Below are 18,055 nucleotides of genomic sequence, written 5' to 3'. Positions count from 1 at the left end.
ATTGCACAACTGGTCAGGGTTCGAGGGGTTTCAGGTGTGTCTGCTCCTTGGACACTGGCTGCACCTGTGGGCATATCAGATCCCCACCAGCTGAGTCACACACCTGGCTGTTCTATCTCATCTGCCAACAGGAGCGTTGTGATGGACTCTGGCCGTGCTCAAAAGTGTAGAAGGCACTGCAGCCTCACCGTGCCCAGTGCATGGAGCCCTTCTCGCTGGGGCTGGTGATGGTTTCCAGAACTGAAGTTGATGGAATTAGCAGCAAAGACATAAAATTCCATTTTCAGCAATGCTCCAAATCACTCTCACTTTTCCCCTTCACGACTCTACGATCTAAATCCTTCCTGATAGTTACTGCATGTGTTTCTTCCCCCTGATAATCATTTATAGATAATCCCCAAATTAAAAGACACGTTTCTTCTGGTTCTGGAAATTCATGTTTCCATCACAGCCCTGTGACCTCTATCATATAACTGGCCATCATCTGCTCTGTGGTCAAATTGTTATTCAGCAGTGCCACAAGCATTTACTGACCTTCACCTGTTTGCCAAACGCTGTGAACAGATACAAGGTGAAAGGGCGAGCCAACTCTGGTCCGGCTCCAGAAGCTGTGTCTTGCGTGACATGCAGACCGCTGCGCCAACAAAGGACCGCAGGGTGGGGTGTGGGGGTGGGGAGGGGAAGGCACCTGGCCAGGCTGCCAGAGGAGGAGGAGTGGCGATCAGGCCTGCGTCCTCCAGGTTGGCAAGGACCGTGTCCCACCGTGTGTCCCCACTGCTTTGCTCTCTCCTCCTTCCCTCCCATCCTTGCATGGCTGGCTCCTCTCGTCATCAACTTTCATTTCAGATGTCACCTCTGCAGAAACGTGCTCCTGTTCATCTGATTTGCAGCAGGCCCTCGTCCCAGCACTCTGTGTCATCGGCACGTTTTATTTTAGTCACAGCATATATCATTTAAGCATTTCATTTACGTGTTTACTTGGACGTCATATGTTTCCCGGACCTAGTAAACACCCAGTGAGCGTTTTTGGCTGAATGACTGGCCGAGTCCCTAAATGAAAATGAATGAATGAACAACATGCTCATAGATGTTAAATCATTAGTCAACATCACATGGACAATTTTGGAAAAGTTAAACATAGCTAATGTCATAGATGTAATTATTATCTTCAACATATCAGAATTTTTCATGTGAATATTAGTCTGGGGGCTTCCATGATTACAGGATAAAGTGGACCCAAATTAACGTGAAAGAAATTTTGTAGTGAGGCCCTACCAATTAGAAACATACATCCGAGTAAAGACTTCAGTTCTAGAGACTTTGGGGGAAAATGACCGTTCGTTTTGAGGGTTTATTCCTTCACAGGCCTGAATGCAGGAATCTCAACCAGATGTGAAAGGCTATTATAGGGTAATGAGCCAGCCATGCCCCAGAGAATATTTCCAGGATCTTCAATCACATATAGATACATGTGTATATAACATACTTACATGTAAATGTATATATTTTAATATATTTACATATACATACACACACAGGAGTAGTAAAAATATGGAGAGACTGTTTAGCCAGTCCAGTTTGAGCTACACAGGTACCCCTGACAGGTCAGCTATCTCCTCTGTCCTAGTTTTTAGGCACACTTACAATGATGCATTCTGGAACATTCTTGGTACTATTGAATCGTGAGTTCATTCGCTGGCAAAAGCGCCACGGACTTTTGAAGCATTACTGCAGACTCAGGCCATGTTTTTGCATTTCTGGAGACTTATTCTTCTAGGAAACATGTGAAGTATATATAGCACTATTCAGTGCCAGAGCCAGTGTAAGAAACCAGGCATGCAGAGAACTTGTATGGACTAATGATGGAAACAGACACACAAATAATTAGTTGCTATACAGAGCGGGGCTGCTGAAGTATACTCAGCAGGGGTTAGGGGACCCATGGAAGGGGTTGTTAATATGACTGGGGTTCTTAGAAGGCCTAGAAGGTTCCATCAGCTAGAATAGGAAGGCTAAGTAGGGGCTTGCTGGATGTAGAGTAGGAGGGGCTGGGGCTCAGGGAGCGAGGATGGCACTGCCAGGCAGAAGGAACACATATGCAAAGGCAGGAGAAAAAAAACCTCCTACAGTGTTGAAGATGCGAGGACGTGGGCAGGGGCCAGATGAGGCTGCAGAAGCAGACAAGACCGTAGCAGCAGGGACCTTGGGTTTGAAGCCAGGGAGTCTGAACCCTGTTCTGAAAGTTAAGGGGTGTCATAGAAGGATTGCCATAGACCTGCCTGTTAGAAAGAAGCCTTTGGCAGCTGGAAAGACGCATCAGGGAATTCCCTGGTGGTCCAGTGATTAGGACTCGGCGCTTTCACTGCTGTGGCCAGCGTTCAATCCCTGGTCGGGCAGCTAAGATCCCACAAGCCAAAAAAAAAAAAAAGAAAAAAGATGCATCAGATGGGAGAAGGCCCCCAGCTCCTAGCAATAGTTCCAGGGAGTGGACACCAAATAGGGGAGATGCAGATGGGAGAGAGTAAAAAGACAGAGGGACCTCAGGCCGTGGGAGACGGATAGGACATCATGAAGAGAGGAGTGCGGAGGACCACTGTGCACCAGGCCTTGTTCTAAGCTTCTGGGCTCCTTAGTGGACAGAATAGAATGACAGCCCTGCCGGATGGCTCTGGCGTCTAGGAGGAGGAGCCAGACAGAAATAAGCAAGACAGCAGGTAATAAACCAGGGCTAAGACCTCTAGAGAAAAATAAAGATAGCGGCCCTGGCAAAGGGGGCGGGCAGCATGGAATGTTAGACAGGTGGCTTGTGAAGGTCTGCAGGGCCTGGGGAAACCAGCCCAGTGGCTCCCTGGGGGAAAAGCATTCCAGAAGGAGTGAACAGCAATGCGAAGGACCTGGGGTGGGATATTTCTGGCATGTTCGAGGAACTTCAAAGGCCTATGTGGCTGGAAGGACCAAGAAGAATAACAGATAAGCAAGCTGCAGGGGTGATGTGAGGGCAAGAAGCACTGTGAGGAAACTTACAGGCCGTTGTAAGAACTTTGGCTTTTACTCTGAGTGAGATGGGAGCCAGTGGAGGGTTGTGAGCAGAGGAGGATGTGCTCAGACCTCCGTTTCTACAGTTGACTCTGGCTTAGGGTGGAGAACAGACTGCAAGGGGCAAGGGCAGAAGCAGGGAGACCTGCTTTAGTGGGGTCAGCAGAGGGGTTGAAAGTCATCAGATCCTGGTTTTGTTTTAAAGGCCAAGCCACCAGGCATTGCTGACAGATTAGATGTGTCTGAGAGAGAAGTAGATGTGACCTCAAGAGTTTTGACCTGAGCAGCTGGAAGATTGGAATTGCCATCTTCCAAGGTCAGAAGGTCAGATGTGGAGCTGGTTTGCAGGTGGGGAGGGGGACAATCATAGGTTTAGCTTAGGGAAGTGATCTTGAGATGGCAGGTGGAGATGTCAGTTAGCAAGGAATTATAGAGGTCTGAGTTGCACCTGGGCTTCAGATGGCGCTATGGAACAGGGCAGGTAGGAGGGCCGCATAGGCAGCACCCTGCAAGGTGTCCTGATGGGACCATCTTCCCATCGCTGAGGGTGTCTGAAATTCTGTCTTTAATGTCATGGTTCCTAACAGAGCTGACCATCATAATCACCAGGAGGGCTTTTTAAAAGAACAGATTCCTGAGTCTCACTTCAAATCTATAGAACAGGAATCTCAGAGGTGGGGTCCAAACCTAGAGAAATGTTGAAAGTCTGCATCAGGTGACTGTGATGAGCACCACTGGTTAAGATTCCGCACATATAAGGGGATTTCTGTTGGTTTCACTGCTGTTTTAAAACTAAGGGGGTCAATGCAATGAGAAGACAAGCCACACTCTCGGCTTGGGAGAAACTGTTTGCAAAACACATATCTGATAAAGGACCTTTATCCAAAATATACAAAGAAGTCTTAAACCTCAACAATAAGAAAACAAATAATCCAATTTAAAAATGAGCAAATACTTGAACAGATACCTCACCAAAGAATATATACAGATGGCAAATGAACATATGAAAAGATGTTCAACATCATGTGTCATTAGGAAATTGCAAATTAAAACAACAGTAAGATACCATCACATACCTATTAGACTGGCCAAAATCCAAAACACTAGACAACACCAAATGCTGGTGAGGATGTGGAGCATCAGGAACTCTCATTCTTTGCTGGTGGGAATGCAAAATGGTGCAGCCATTTGGGAAGAGAGTGTGGCAGTTTCTTGCAAAAGTAAACACACTTGGGCTTCCCTGGTGGCGCAGTGGTTGAGAGTCCGCCTGCCCATGCAGGGGACACGGGTTCGTGCCCCGGTCCGGGAAGATCCCACATGCCGCGGAGCGGCTGGGCCCGTGAGCCGTGGCCTCTGAGCCTGCGCGTCCGGAGCCTGTGCTCCGCAACGGGAGAGGCCACAACAGTGAGAGGCCCGCGTACCGCAAAGAAAAAAATTATGGAGAGGACAGACAGAAGAACATAGGAACCTGCCTTTTGTGCCAGGCACTCAGCAGGTGCTAGAAATGGGTGAGTGAACAGAACAGGCCAATCACTGCCTTCATGGAGCTTACATTCTAGAAACCCTGTTTGAAAAGCATGGAGACGGAAGGGGAAAGCAAGAGTGCCTGGAAGTTGTGCCTAAGACTGATCTTCTGTCTCTGCCTAGAGAGAGGCTCCCGATGGTATAGGGCAGGAGAGTAGCACACATAAAGCTATGTGCCAGGGTAAGTCCCTCATCACCCCACCTTCTCGGACCACAGTGGAATGCTCACCATCTGAGCCCTAGCAGCCCCTGTTTCTTCCTGCCTGCCCCACAGGTGTCTCGACACTCAAAAGAATTGAAAACAGGATTCCAGAGAGATATCTGACACCTATTTCACAGCAGCATTATTCAAATAGCCAAAAATGGAAGCAATCCAAGTGTCCATCAATGGATGAATGGATAAGCAAAATGTGACACTTACATACAGTGGAATATTATTCAGCCTTAAACAGGAAGTTCTGACCCACAGTGCAACATGGATGAATCTTGAGGACATTAGCTAATGAAATATCAGTCATATTTTTAAAAAATTGTATTGAAGTATAGTTTATTTACAATGTTGTGTTAATTTCTTCTGCATAGCAAAGTGACTCAGTTATACATATATATATTCTTGAAATGTCAGTCATAAAAAGACAATTATGCTAAATGAAATGTCATAAAAGGGCAATTCCTTTTTTAAATTTTTTTAAACTGAAGTACAGTTGATTTACAATGCTGTGCCAGTCTCTGCTGTACAGCAAAGTGACTCAGTTACACACATATAGACATTTGTTTTTACATTCCTTTCCATTGTGGTTTATCATAGGATATTGAATATAGTTCCCTGTGCTATACAGTAGGACCTTGTTGTTTATCCATTCCATATGTAATAGTTTGCATCTGCTAGTCCCAAACTCTCAGTCCTTCCCTCCCCCACCCACCTCCCTTGGCAACCACAAGTCTGTTCTCTACGTCTGTGAATCTTTCTGTTTTGTAGATAAGTTCATTTGTGCCATATTTTAGATTCCACGTATAAGTGATATCCTATGGTATTGGTCTTTCTCTTTCTGACTTACTTCGCTCAGTATGATCATCTCTATTTGCACATGAAAGGGCAATTCTTGTATGAGGTACCTAGAGTAGTTAAATTCCTAGAAACAGAAAGCAGATTGCTAGGAGCTGGGAGGAGGGGAGGGAATGAGGAGTTATTGTTTAATGGGTACAGAATTTCAGCTTTGGAAGATTAAAAGAAAGTTCCGGAGATGAATAGTGGTGATGGTTGCAGAGCAATGTGAATGTACTTAAATTCTGAACTGTACACTTGAAATGGTAAATTGTATGTTAACTCTATTTTACCTCAATTTAAAAAAAGGGAGTTAGGCACTTTTCCTAACCAAGACTAGTAGGGTGGATGGGGGCAGCAAGAGCCACGGGGCCTCCTGGAAATGCAGCACGCAGAGCTGATGCAGCCAGGCATCCCCGGAACCAGATCAGGAGCAGCTGTGGCCAGGAGGGTATGGATTGGAACCCATGCTCAACTCTCCTTCTCTGCTGCGCTGCCCTGCCCACACCCCCCACCCCCTGCCCCCAGCCTCCCAGCTTCTGCTCTCTAAGGCAGCTCGCTTCCTCATCTCCCTGGCCTGCAGGGGACCCCTCAGGACTCTCCCTACCGTACTCTCCTGAGATGTTCTTTCATCTTCAGCTTCCCTGATCCCTGCCTCGTCTCTGTAGCCTCCACTTCAAATTTTGAAAGAATCAGATTGATCATCCCATCTGGGGGGGAACAGGCGTATTATGAGTGTCTGGCAGGCTTGTGGGCTGGTGCCCCTGCTCCAGTCAGCTTTGCCAGGTTAGTGGACAGCCTCCTGGGCAGCTCAGTCAGCAGGACTCTGGCCACCTTACCCTCAGTAGGGGCTGTGGGCAGCAGGGATGATGGGTCCTGATGATGGGACTCACTACAACAGCGGTGACCGAATATGAAACCTCCAGACTGACAGGTTCTCTATCCATCCCAAATTCAGCCGTTCTCTCCCTCCCTTCCTATCCCCATAACCTCTCCATCATTTGTTTTCTGTTGCTCATACACTCTGGAAACAGTAAATTACACACAAGGCAAGGCCTGCCTTATTGATTGTTTAGTTTTGTTTTGTTTTTGCGGTACGCGGGCCTCTCACTGTTGTGGCCTCTCCCGTTGCGGAGCACAGGCTCCGGACGCGCAGGCTCAGCGGCCATGGCTCACGGGCCCAGCCGCTCCGCGGCATGTGGGATCCTCCCAGACCGGGGCACGAACCTGCGTCCCCTGCATCGGCAGGAGGACTCTCAACCACTGCGCCACCGGGGAAGCCCTGCCTTATTGATTTTTATATTCCCACATCACTGTATGGTAGCACTCAAATGTTTACTAATAAACTAATTAATGGGAAGATGAAAACATGGAAGGAGCAATGTGTTTGGAATCTGAAGACCACAGCTGAGTCACTCAAGGTCACTTTCTTTGTGACCTTTGAAAGAGCATCTAATTACTCTGGGCCTCAGACTCAATTCTGCAGCATAAATGGGTTGAAATCTGTCAGTAGTTCAACACGTGTTCTACTGCGTCCCCCCAAGGAGTCGAATGGGTGTCTTTCCAGTAGAATTTCTCAAAGTCTTTAATGTGATAATGGGGCTTTACAAACTTCGCAGAGAGCGATTAAAGTACAGAACACTTCCCAAATTCGCTTCTGCATATGGTCCTTTAAACTTGGAACATCCTATGGGACTTGGGCAGGGAAAGATGAAACATCTGTTTGGGATGCACATGATTCTAAGGGCTGATTTAACCTCAGAGAATTTTGGAATTCATATGAGTCTATTTGCCACTGCCTGTCTACTCACCCAGAACAAATTGCTTTGGATTTTCGATTGGCTACTTTAGGTAATTTCCTATGTAAATATCTCAGTCATGGTTGTCTGAGGTTGTTTCCCTCTGTCTGTTTACTCATGACCTGAAGTTAACCAAGGCCACTGAGTCAGATTCTACAAATTGTTCCTCCTTATCTTGGGGTGACATGGTACCTCCTATTTCCAAGAAAGATAAGGCGCTGACACACCAGGCTACTGCCGCTGAATCACCAGGTGAAGGCATCTGAGTGGGCAGCTGTTACCTAGGAAGTCCCTTGAGTTGTCAGATTGCTGCCAGATCACTATCTCAGCCATATAATTAATGGATGCATAATCTAACTTGAGGGTTTATTGTAGGGAAGTTAAATAGCTTTCATGACTTGGGCTAATGGCCAGATACTATAACTTACTGGGGAACAAGACTCACTGTCAAATCAAAATATGGGGTGCTGGGGCTGCCAGATCTGGGGAGTGCTCTCCTGTAGTAGTTTCATGGAGCTGCTGTAACAAAGTGCCACAAAACTGGGTGCCTTAAAACAGCAGAAATGTATTCTCTTCAGGCCGGAAGTCTGAAATCAAGGTGTCGACAGTGCTATATTCCTACAAAGCTTCTAGGGGAGGATCCTTCCTTGGCTCTTCTGGTGGCCCCAGATGATTTTTAACCCATGGCTGCATGACTCCATCCTCTGCCTCCATCTTCGCAGGGCATTTCCTCTGTGTCTGGGTCCAAATTTTCCTCTTCTTATAAGGACACCAGTCACGTTGGATTCAGGGCCACCCTAATGACTTCATCTTAACTTGATTATATTGGCAACGACCCTGTTTCCAAACAAGGTCACTTTCACAGGTACTAGGGATTAGGACTCCAACATATCTTTTGGGGGATGTGATTCAAACCATAACACCCCTCATATCAAGAAAATGTATGTTTAGGGAGTTCCCTGGTGGCCTAGTGGTTAGGATTCCGGGCTTTCACTGCTGTGGCCCAGGTTCAATCCCCGGTTGGGGAGCTGAGATTTCGCAAGTGCAGTATGTTGCATTCATCCCTCTGAGCCCTGTCTGAATGATGACTATCTAGTCTCTCCTTTTGGTTCTATTTTTGGTTTTGAGAGAGGAGAGTCCAGAGTGCAGGCACCTTCAGAACAAAAGGTAGACTTTAGGGCCAAGGATGTCCAAAGTATTTGAGGCCATTTTTGCAGACAAGAGCATATCTCGAGTCACTGTAACGCGGGGCTTAGGAGCCAGCTGGACTCTGGTTTGAGTCCTGCCTCTACCACTTGGTAGCTGTGTGACTCTGAGCAGAGCTCTTGACTGCTCTGAACTGTGGCTTCCTCACAGGTAGATGGGAATGACACCAATCCCCTCCCAGTGGTTCTCACCTGAGGAAGATTTTGCCCCCCAGGAGATATGTGGCAGTGTCTGCAGATATTTTTGATTGTCACAGCTGAGGAATGCTGCTGGCATCTAGTGGGTAGAAGCCAGGGATGCTGCTAACATCCTACAAAGTATAGGACAGCCCCCATATAACCAGGAATTATCTGGCTTCAAATGTCAGTTGTGCCAAGGTTGGGAAATCCTGTCCATCCTTGTGGGGTTGATAATTATCTTTGAAAATGAGGCATGCAAGGTACCTAGCACATGCCTGGCCTTGTGTCAGCCCAATAAATGGCAGGTCTACATATTGCAAAGTAGGGAGTTTGTGATAATCTCATAAAAATATGTGAACTCACTAGAATTTTCAGAGTATGAAGAGGAAAAAGGCTCTCAGATTCAGCGTAGTCCCTGAATTATGAACTCCCAAGAAACATAAGGAATGTAAAAATACAATTGGCTAATGCAGATAATGAATCATATAGAAGGGATAAAAATATTAGTGGAGTGCTTGTTATATCACATGCTGGCCACTTTTTCCTCCATCAGCTCGTTTAATCCTTTTAGCAACATTAGGAGGTAAGAATTTTTATTCCCATTTTATAGGTGAAGAAACTGAGGCTCATGAGAGTTTAGATCTGGGCCCTGGGTTATGTATCTATAAGTGGTACAGCTGGCATTTGAGTCTAAGTCTGTCTGTTACCAAGCCGTGATTCTCTGTTGCCCTGCCCTGATTCACATGTAATCACTTCAACTGACAAACTTATTAGTCATGAACCCAGCAATGTGGATGCTGAGGGACGCAGCCAGGGAAACCCTCAGGAGAATCAGGAACCTGTTGAAGGTGCCTCAGGGATTCCGAGGGATGTCTACCCCTCTAAGATCTCCTCTCCTCTTCCCTGTATTTGAATCCAGGCCCCTCTTGATGCTGTCTCTGGTGATTCTGATAGCTGGACCAGGCCTGCCCTCCAGGAACGATGCAAAATGCTAAAAAATGAACCCATTTTCTTCCCCTCCTCTAGTTTCCCGTGACAAGTCCTATTCCCTCAGGGTCACAGAGCACCAGCATACTACAAAGAAGAGACCATCTATTCTAACCAGAGATGTGACAACAGTAGCACAAAAGTTGGGGGTGGAAAAATGGAAGTGTACTTGTGTAAGGTTCTTGAATATACATGAAGTGATGTGACATCACTTGAAGGTAGACAGTGATAATTAAAGATGTGTACTATAAAACCTAAAACAACCACTAAATTAATGATACAAAGATTTACACCTAATAAGCCACAGAGGAGATAAAATGGAATCATAAACAGTTCACCAAAGAAGATAAACAAATGGCCAGTACGCACATGAAAAAATGTTCAACATCATTTGTTGCCAGGGAAATGCAAACCAACACCATAGTGAGATATTGCTTTATACCAACCAGGAAGGCTATAGGCAAAAAGACAGATATTAACAACTGTTGGAGAGAATGTGGAGAATTTAGAACCTTCATGCATTGCTAGCAGGAATGTAAAATGGGGCAGTCACTTTGGAACAGTCTGGCAGCAACTCAAAAAGTTAAACACAGAGTTACCATATGACCCAGTAATTCTACATCTAGGAATATACCCAGGAGAAATGAAACATATGTCTACACAAAAACATGATATTCATGGCAGCGTTATCCATAAAGTGTCCATCAACTGATGAATAGATAAACAAATGTGGTATATCCATACAGTGAAGTTCATTGATAAAAAGGAATGAAGTAGGGATATGTACTATAACATGGATGAACCTTGAAAACACTATGCTAAGTGAAAGAAGCCAGTCACAATAGGCCCATATTATATGATTCCATTTGTATAAAATGTCCAGATTAGGCAAATCTGTAGGGGCAGAAAGTAGATTCGTGATTGCTTAGTGCTGGGGGAGGGGTAGGAATGAGAGGATTTGGGGGTGATAGCTAAAGGTATGAGGTTTCTTTTGGGGATGATGTTCTGTAAATATGGTGATGGTTACACAATTCTCCGTATATACTAGAAATCACTGAATTGCATACTTTTTAAGTGGGTGAAGTGTATGAGATGTGAATTATATCTCAAAAAAGCTGTTACAAAAAAGTAATCAGGGCTTCCCTGGTGGCGCAGTGGTTGGGAGTCTGCCTGCCGATGCAGGGGACACAGGTTCGTGCCCCGGTCCAGGAGGAATCCACATGCCACGGAGTGGCTGGGCCCGTGAGCCATGGTCACTGAGCCTGCGCATCCAGAGCCTGTGCTCCACAACGGGAGAGGCCACAACAGTGGGAGGCCCTCGCACCGCAAAAAAAAAAAAAAAAAAAAAAAAAATTAATCAATCCAAAAGTAGGCAGAAAAAGAGAACAAAGAGAAAAAGGAATAAGTGGAACAAAAAGAAAAACAGTGAGATGGTCAATTTAAACCTAACCGTATCAATAATCACATTAAATTTAGATGTTCTCAATGCTTCAATTTGAAGGCAGAGGTTGAGAGATTGGATGAAAAAGCAAGAACCAACTCTATGCTGCTTACAGGAAACCCACTTTAAATAAAATAAGGTAAATGTAGAATGACAGAAAGGGATGTACCCTGGTAACACTAAAAATAACCAAACTAACCAAACAAACAAAACACCAGAGTGGATATTAATATAAGACAAAGTAGATATCAGGGCAGAGAACATTGCCAAGGACAAAGAAGTCCATTCCATAATGATAAAATGGTTAATTTGTCAAGAGAAGATAACAATCTTAAATATTTATGGGCCTGAGGCTTCCCTGGTGGCGCAGTGGTTGGGAGTCCGCCTGCCGATGCAGGGGATACGGGTTCGTGCCCCGGTCTGGGAAGATCCCATATGCCGAGGAGCGGCTGCGCCCGTGAGCCATGGCCGCTGAGCCTGCGCGTCTGGAGCCTGTGCTCCGCAACGGGAGAGGCCACAACAGTGAGAGGTCCGGGTACCGCAAAAAAAAAAAAAAAAAAAAAAATTTATGGGCCTGATAACAGCTTCAAACTACATGAAGCAAAAACTGATAGAATTGCAAGGAGAAATAGAAAAACCCCCAATTATATCTGTTATTTTAATTTAAACACTTGTCATACAATAACTGAGAAGGAGGTTTGGAGATTGTCCAACCCAGTCCACTCATTTTATTGTATGAGGGAAATGGGGCTGAAAGAAGTCCATGGACTTACCCAGGGCCACAGAGCTCACAAGTGTCAGAGCCCGGCCATTAGCCTAAGCAACACCAGGGCTATTTGGCTCTGTGAGATTCCCTGCATTATATGGACTCCCCAATGCAGCCTAACACTGTGGTGAGAGACTTACCATCATGAAAAGGTAGAGTCTACTAGATAACTACTCATGGTTACTTCTGTGTTAAGAGACTATCCATTCAGCCCCTTTCATAAATATTTATTAAAGCCTAGGCACTGTTGGAGGTGCCTGGGATACAGCAGTGAAGTCCAACTTCCCTCCCTCAAGGAGGTTATATTTTAGCTAGGAAGAGACAGGTAATGAACAAATCTACAAGTGATCAATGCTATTAAGAAAAATAAAGCAGGTTGAGGGGGATCAAGAGCTGGCCAGAGCTTTAGGAAACTGTGTCTGCCTACTATTTCCCCAAGAAAGGCTAGTCCTGTGAAACCTTTCACATAAAATGTCAAACAAGCACCACCTGTACTGTCTCCTTCTGGAGGTTCCCTGTGTCTGTTAGTAAATTGAAGGCTATGAGAAGTCCTGCAATGATGAAACATTTCCATTTCTCTGATCTAGTACTTTCCAGCTATGGAGGATGCCTTGACGAATGTCCATGGTGCCTCTTAGGCTCCCTACAACATCTTTCCTACCCACTTCCTAGAAGCCAAACTTCCAAGTTTTTGTGTCTTTAGCTTATTCCTCGAAAAGATTGTAGTTTCTTCCAGCTCAGCTTGCCGTTGAGGCAATTACGTCCACCAGAGAGGCAGCATGATGCTAGGGAAGGAGCCCTGCCCCTGGATCCTAGGGGGTGATTCCCAGCAAGTTGCTTGGCCTTTCTAGGCCTCAAAAATAAAATGAGGATCTAGACTTGGTGCTCTCAGATCCCCTCCAGCTCTAAAATTTTATAATTCCTTGGACTGAGATTTTAAGACTGTGGTTGACCTTGGCCATTAAAATAGGTATTCATGTTCCAGATGCTGATCCTGTCACTTTGGTGTGGAAAAAATGTTCTATCTCATTCATACTCCAGTCTAAGACCGGCTTAAAGCACTGGTTCCCAAGCTATGCACCAGAGTCATCTGGAGGTTTAACACATACACCGTTTAGGTCCCACCCCCAGAGTTTCTAATGGGATTGATCTCGGGGAGCGGGGCCTGGCATTTCAGCAAGTGCCCCTGGGGTTCCCATGTGCTGCCACGGTTAAGAAACACTGCCTGTAAAACATGGTCTTTATACTGCAGCCTTTCTTGAATACATTCAGGGATTATTGCCGTATCTGAGCACCATCTGGGCCTGGGGGTGTATGACTGTATATGGAACAGCTGTATCTTTGGCCATAAATAGAAGATACCCAAAAAACATAAACCCCCAAATGGAAAATAATATAATTACATTTTGGCTTACTACGGGTGCCTATCAAGATTCTGAGCCCGAGATCACCGTTTTCTCCATGGAAAGAGATGAACAAATCCGAGAACGTGTTATGGTCACACTGGCCCTGAACTGAGAATTTCCCCTCAACACAAAGTGACGGTCAAGAGTAATGAAAAGGGAAAGATTCCCCACTGAGGGGTTCAATCGTAGTTAATGCTGTGTCTGGGGCCTCCTAAATGTCTGTTCCTCACCACCATTGGATTACATTTTAGGAGATGCTCTTTAAGGCCTTCAAGGTCATTTCTTAAGGGAGTCATTCCTGGAAGTAGGGCTATGAGATCAGGGAAGAGATGATCAGGCCTTACTTTTCCAATACTTAGGAGAAATGTGGCCAAGAAAGAACATCAGTGGCAATGGTGAAAGAGGAGAGAAGGAGAGAACCGGAAAAGTGCGCCATGAGGTTGGACTTGGCAGGGTATGGACGATGGGGACGATGCTGCCAGGTGACCCTGAAGCGGGAGTCAGAGCAGGGGAGGTCCACCCGCTGCTTGTGTACGGAGGAGAGCCCCCCCAGCTCCAGCCAGCAGCACTTCCGCCTCCGGCCCAGGGGCTGGCTGAAGGAGCCTCCTTCTCCGCTCCCAGAAGTTCAGGGTCCAAGGGCTTGCCTGATTCCCTCTTCTGCCTCTGGAGCACCCTGTGCTAAGTGAAGCCTCCTGTTTAGGCACCCAGAAATCAAAGTACTAGGCTCTACCAAGAAGAATGTTCCAGAAACCCTCCAATTTAATAAACAATAAAGAATAAACTGTTCTGTGAAAAAGCGGAAGTCTGAAACTAACTGCAGATGTTGCTTTCAAGAGGAAATGAATAAAGCAAATGGGAGCTAGAGTTCCTAAGTGATAACCATATCGCCTTTAAAAATTAATGAATATTGGGCTTCCCTGGTGGCGCAGTGGTTGGGAGTCCGCCTGCCGATGCAGGGGACGCGGGTTCGTGCCCTGGTCCGGGAGGGTCCCACGTGCCGCAGAGCGGCTGGGCCCGTGAGCCATGGCCGCTGGGCCTGCGCGTCCGGAGCCTGTGCTCCGCGGCGGGGGAGGCCGCAGCGGTGAGAGGCCCGCATACTGCAAAAAAAAAAAAAAAAAAAAAAAAAAATTAATGAATATTATTTTCTGTAATAATAACAACTCTGGGCATTACCTTCAGAAGAAACATAGTACCTCTGACGGTAAATGTTCTCCATTTTGGTACTGTAAATGAAGCCACCTCGTCCCGTTGGGACTTCGCTAGAACAATCTCCAGCCAAATGCTCCATAAGAAATAAAATGCCAGATGTTGGGGGAAATGACAAAAGCCTTCAACTGTCAGCCACGAAATGAAACAATTTATCAGTCAATAGACTATGAGCTTTTTTTTTTTAAACAATGTCTTTTTTTTTTTTTTTTCTGGCTGCATTGGATCTTTGTTGCTGTGCACACGTTTTCTCTAGTTGTGGCGAGCGGGGGCGACTCTTGGTTGAGGTGAGTGGGCTTCTCATTGTGGTGGCTTCTCTTGTTGCAGAGCATGGGCTCTAGGCCTGCGGGCTTCAGTAGTTGTGGCGCGCGGGCTTCAGTAGTTGTGGCACGTGGGCTCAGTAGTTGTGGCTCATGGGCTCTAGAGCGCAGGCTCAGTAGTTGTGGCGCACAGGCTTAGTTGCTCTGAGGCATGTGGGATCTTCTGGGACCAGGGCCCGAACCCGTGTCCCCCGCACTGGCAGGTGGATTCTTAACCACTGCACCACCAGGGAAACCAGACTATGAGCTTTTAAAGGAGGAATTTGATACAAAGAAACCCGAACTGGTACTGCCAAAATTTCATTCCTGCCTTTCAATCCACTTCCCTGGAATAAGGCCAAGTCCACTGAAGGAAGGAGAAATAACACTTCTGGGTTCCCTGGAAGTTGTGAATTGAGGTGCCTGTTTTTAACTGCTTTTGAGCTCTGTTGTGGGCGCTGATGTGAAGCCATCTAGTAATACCAAAGCAGATGCAGGCTTGCACGTAAGAAGGATTGGGAGCTGCTTCCTCTCAACATCCATGTATCTCATCAGAAAAATAGGTTCTTCTATTTCTAACAGCAGACTGGGACCCCTTGGCACATAAGCTGGCACATCTACAAACAGACAAATGGATTGTAAATGGGGAAAGTTTTTTACAATCCTTTCTTTTTACTTTATTGTCATAGAAATGTTTTGATTAATCCACTTTAAAAACTTCATTTCGAAAAAAAAAAAAAGCCTTCCTCAATAGACAATCCGAATAGGTCTGTATCTATTAAAGAAATTGAATCAGTATTAATACCCTTCCAAAACAGAAAGTACCAGGCCCAGATGAGTTCACTGGTGAATTCTACCAAACACATAAGGAAGAAATGATACCAGTTATCTACAAGTTCTTAGAGAAGATAGAAGCAGAAAGAATACTTCCTTAACTCATTCTATGAGACCAGCATCACCCTAATACCAAAGCCAGACAAAAACATTGCATCATTTTATGCAAAGGAATATTTCTGTATAGTATCATGATGTCAGTTAAGTTATGGCATCATTTGAGACCAATCATTCAGAGGTTAAAGAAAAAAAGAATTGAGTAGTTTAAATGTAGACATTATGAGCTTTTTAAAAGTCAAAAATTATTATAACTTTTTAAACTAGAAATGAAAAGGCCACTGAAGCATCCTACAGTTTTTAATTTCAAATAAGGTAGATATCAATTGCTATAATCCACATAAACAAAAAGCTTCTTTTTTTTTTAACAGTAAAGAATTTTTGAGTCAAAAAAGTGAGAAAAAAATCACTGTATATTATCCCCAGCTGTGATAGGTACATTTCTTGCTATGACCTCATAAGGAGCCATTGTTATGGAATTTCAGGCACCTGGGTCCCTGGCTGGGCCTAGGTTTTTGGTCTGTCTAGCCCAGGAAGCTAGCTTTCAGTCATGTGAGGGGTTTTCACCAAAGTTAAATCTTTTCCTCTTTGGCTCTTTGTCTGTTTTGCTTACTACCTTTTCTCCCCCTCCACACTCCCCCATTCTTTCTTTTTTTCTTTTTCTCATTCTTTCTTTATTTTTTCATTTTCATTTTTCTTATTTAAAATGTTTTTCTTTTTAACTTTTCCCTGTTTTCTTATTTTTCTTTATTTTCTTTTTCTTTTCACTTTTTCTCACTTGTTTCTTCTTTCCATTTATTTTTCTCATTTTTCTTTCTCTCACTTTTTCCTTTATTGTGGGAGTGGGTACTGAGCAGAATACACAGTATTCCCTTCTATGGGATGTTTCATGTGGAATATGAAAACCTGCTCAAGAAACTCGTCGCCTTCAGCCCCATCAAGGGAAGCCCTTTAGAGGAAATCATAAAGGATTCACGGATGAACGTGGGCCATGAGGAGGAACTAATGCCTTACACAGAGCTACTACCTGACTGCAAGGATCCTGGGCAGACTCAGCTGATGGTGTCCGTGGGCTACTTATGGGAAGGGATCCATGACTTGTAGATGGGCCGGAAGTATGAAGAACTGAAGTGATGGTCACCTATGTGCTCCTGGCTTATAAAAGATCTGACCTGGGGGGCTATATCATTACCCTGAAGCCCGCTCCTTTGGCTAATCTGACCAACAGCTTGCCCTTCTTACCCATCCTGCAAAGTACAGCTAATCCAAAGCAGCAGGGTTTCAGTGAGCTTGCCATTCCCACCTTCAATTCTTACTCTGAGAGCAGTCAGAGCAGCAGCACAGAAAATCAGTGGCCTGAGGGGGATCAGGAGTTAGGATGGAAGTCCAGCAGCACAGCCAAAGTACCTGCCAATCCCCTACCTGGATGGAGAAGACAACCCCAGCACGCCCCCTGGCATGGCCCTGCGGTCTCCCCCCGCACCAACACACCATCAGCAGCAGTGGTGGAGTACACCCGGATGGAACCAACCTCCCCAGGGGGTATCCTGCAAAGAAAACTCCCTCCACACTGGGCAGCTCAGACGGGTGCCTGGCCACCAGAGTTTGCCTGACAGTGCAGCAGCCAGGGGCCAGTGGGAAAGTGAAGGTCCTTCACCTGCATCCACACCTGTGTTTCAGGTCAGCCAGAAGGAACCCGCCTGAAGCTGAAAGCAGAGGGAACCTCAGGTAGTCCAGGCAATGATATAAACAAGAAAGCACATTGGGAGGTCAAGCGTGCTCCCTGCACTTTACGTGGAGTCTGAAGATCATGAGATCCATGGAGCCCAAGGAGATGGTGTGGGAGATGGGTCAGACACTGCGAGAAAACAGCTGCGGGTGGTTGCTGAGCTGATGTGGGTACACGGCCCATCCTCGAGAGGACTTTGTGCAGTGGAAGATGGAGGTGTGCAACCTGCCTGGCCTTCACTCATGGGGTTCAAATAAGAGGATATCCGGCACCTCCATGGCCTTCGAAAGCATAGTATAGTCTCCAAGTTAACTGGGAGCTCAAAGGACTGCCATGGGGCCACTAGGGAGACAAGAGGAGAGGACCCTGGCTGGAGACGCAGGCTGGCTCCTCCCCCACACCGGGGTGAACTTCTGAGGCTAGACTGTTACCCCCCAGACCCGCCCTGCATTTCTCCTCTTCCCTGCTCTTCTCCATCATGTCTTCCGTGTTTGTGGGGGAGGGGAAATGGCTCAGTAGAAATAAACGCAATCAAAAAACA

The 18,055-nt window shown here is 45.8% G+C and overlaps 1 protein-coding gene across 7 annotated transcripts in view; it reads left to right on the top strand.

The window, feature by feature from the left end:
• LOC131762256 (serine/threonine-protein kinase MARK2-like) overlaps positions 1–18,055 on the top strand; it is a 120,785-nt gene extending 102,730 nt beyond the window's left edge. For 5 of the 7 annotated variants that reach the window (XR_010842150.1, XR_010842148.1, XR_010842144.1 and 2 more), the window contains 2 exons: positions 14,852–14,882; positions 17,466–18,055. Coding sequence is in view for 1 of the 7 variants with exons in the window: in XM_067042345.1 (XP_066898446.1) it covers positions 14,852–14,882; positions 16,643–16,889 (278 nt within the window). In the remaining 6 variants the exon portion in view is untranslated. Of the gene's footprint in view, positions 1–131; positions 369–14,851; positions 14,883–16,642 lie in introns of those variants that run through there. The other 2 variants (XM_067042345.1, XR_010842146.1) reach the window with 2 other exon arrangements.

The sequence above is a fragment of the Kogia breviceps genome, chromosome 9 (assembly GCF_026419965.1).
Source record: "Kogia breviceps isolate mKogBre1 chromosome 9, mKogBre1 haplotype 1, whole genome shotgun sequence".
Taxonomy (NCBI): Eukaryota; Metazoa; Chordata; class Mammalia; order Artiodactyla; family Physeteridae; genus Kogia; species Kogia breviceps.
Note: the sequence above shows the minus strand (reverse complement) of the source record. Positions and strands in the feature narration are given on the sequence as shown.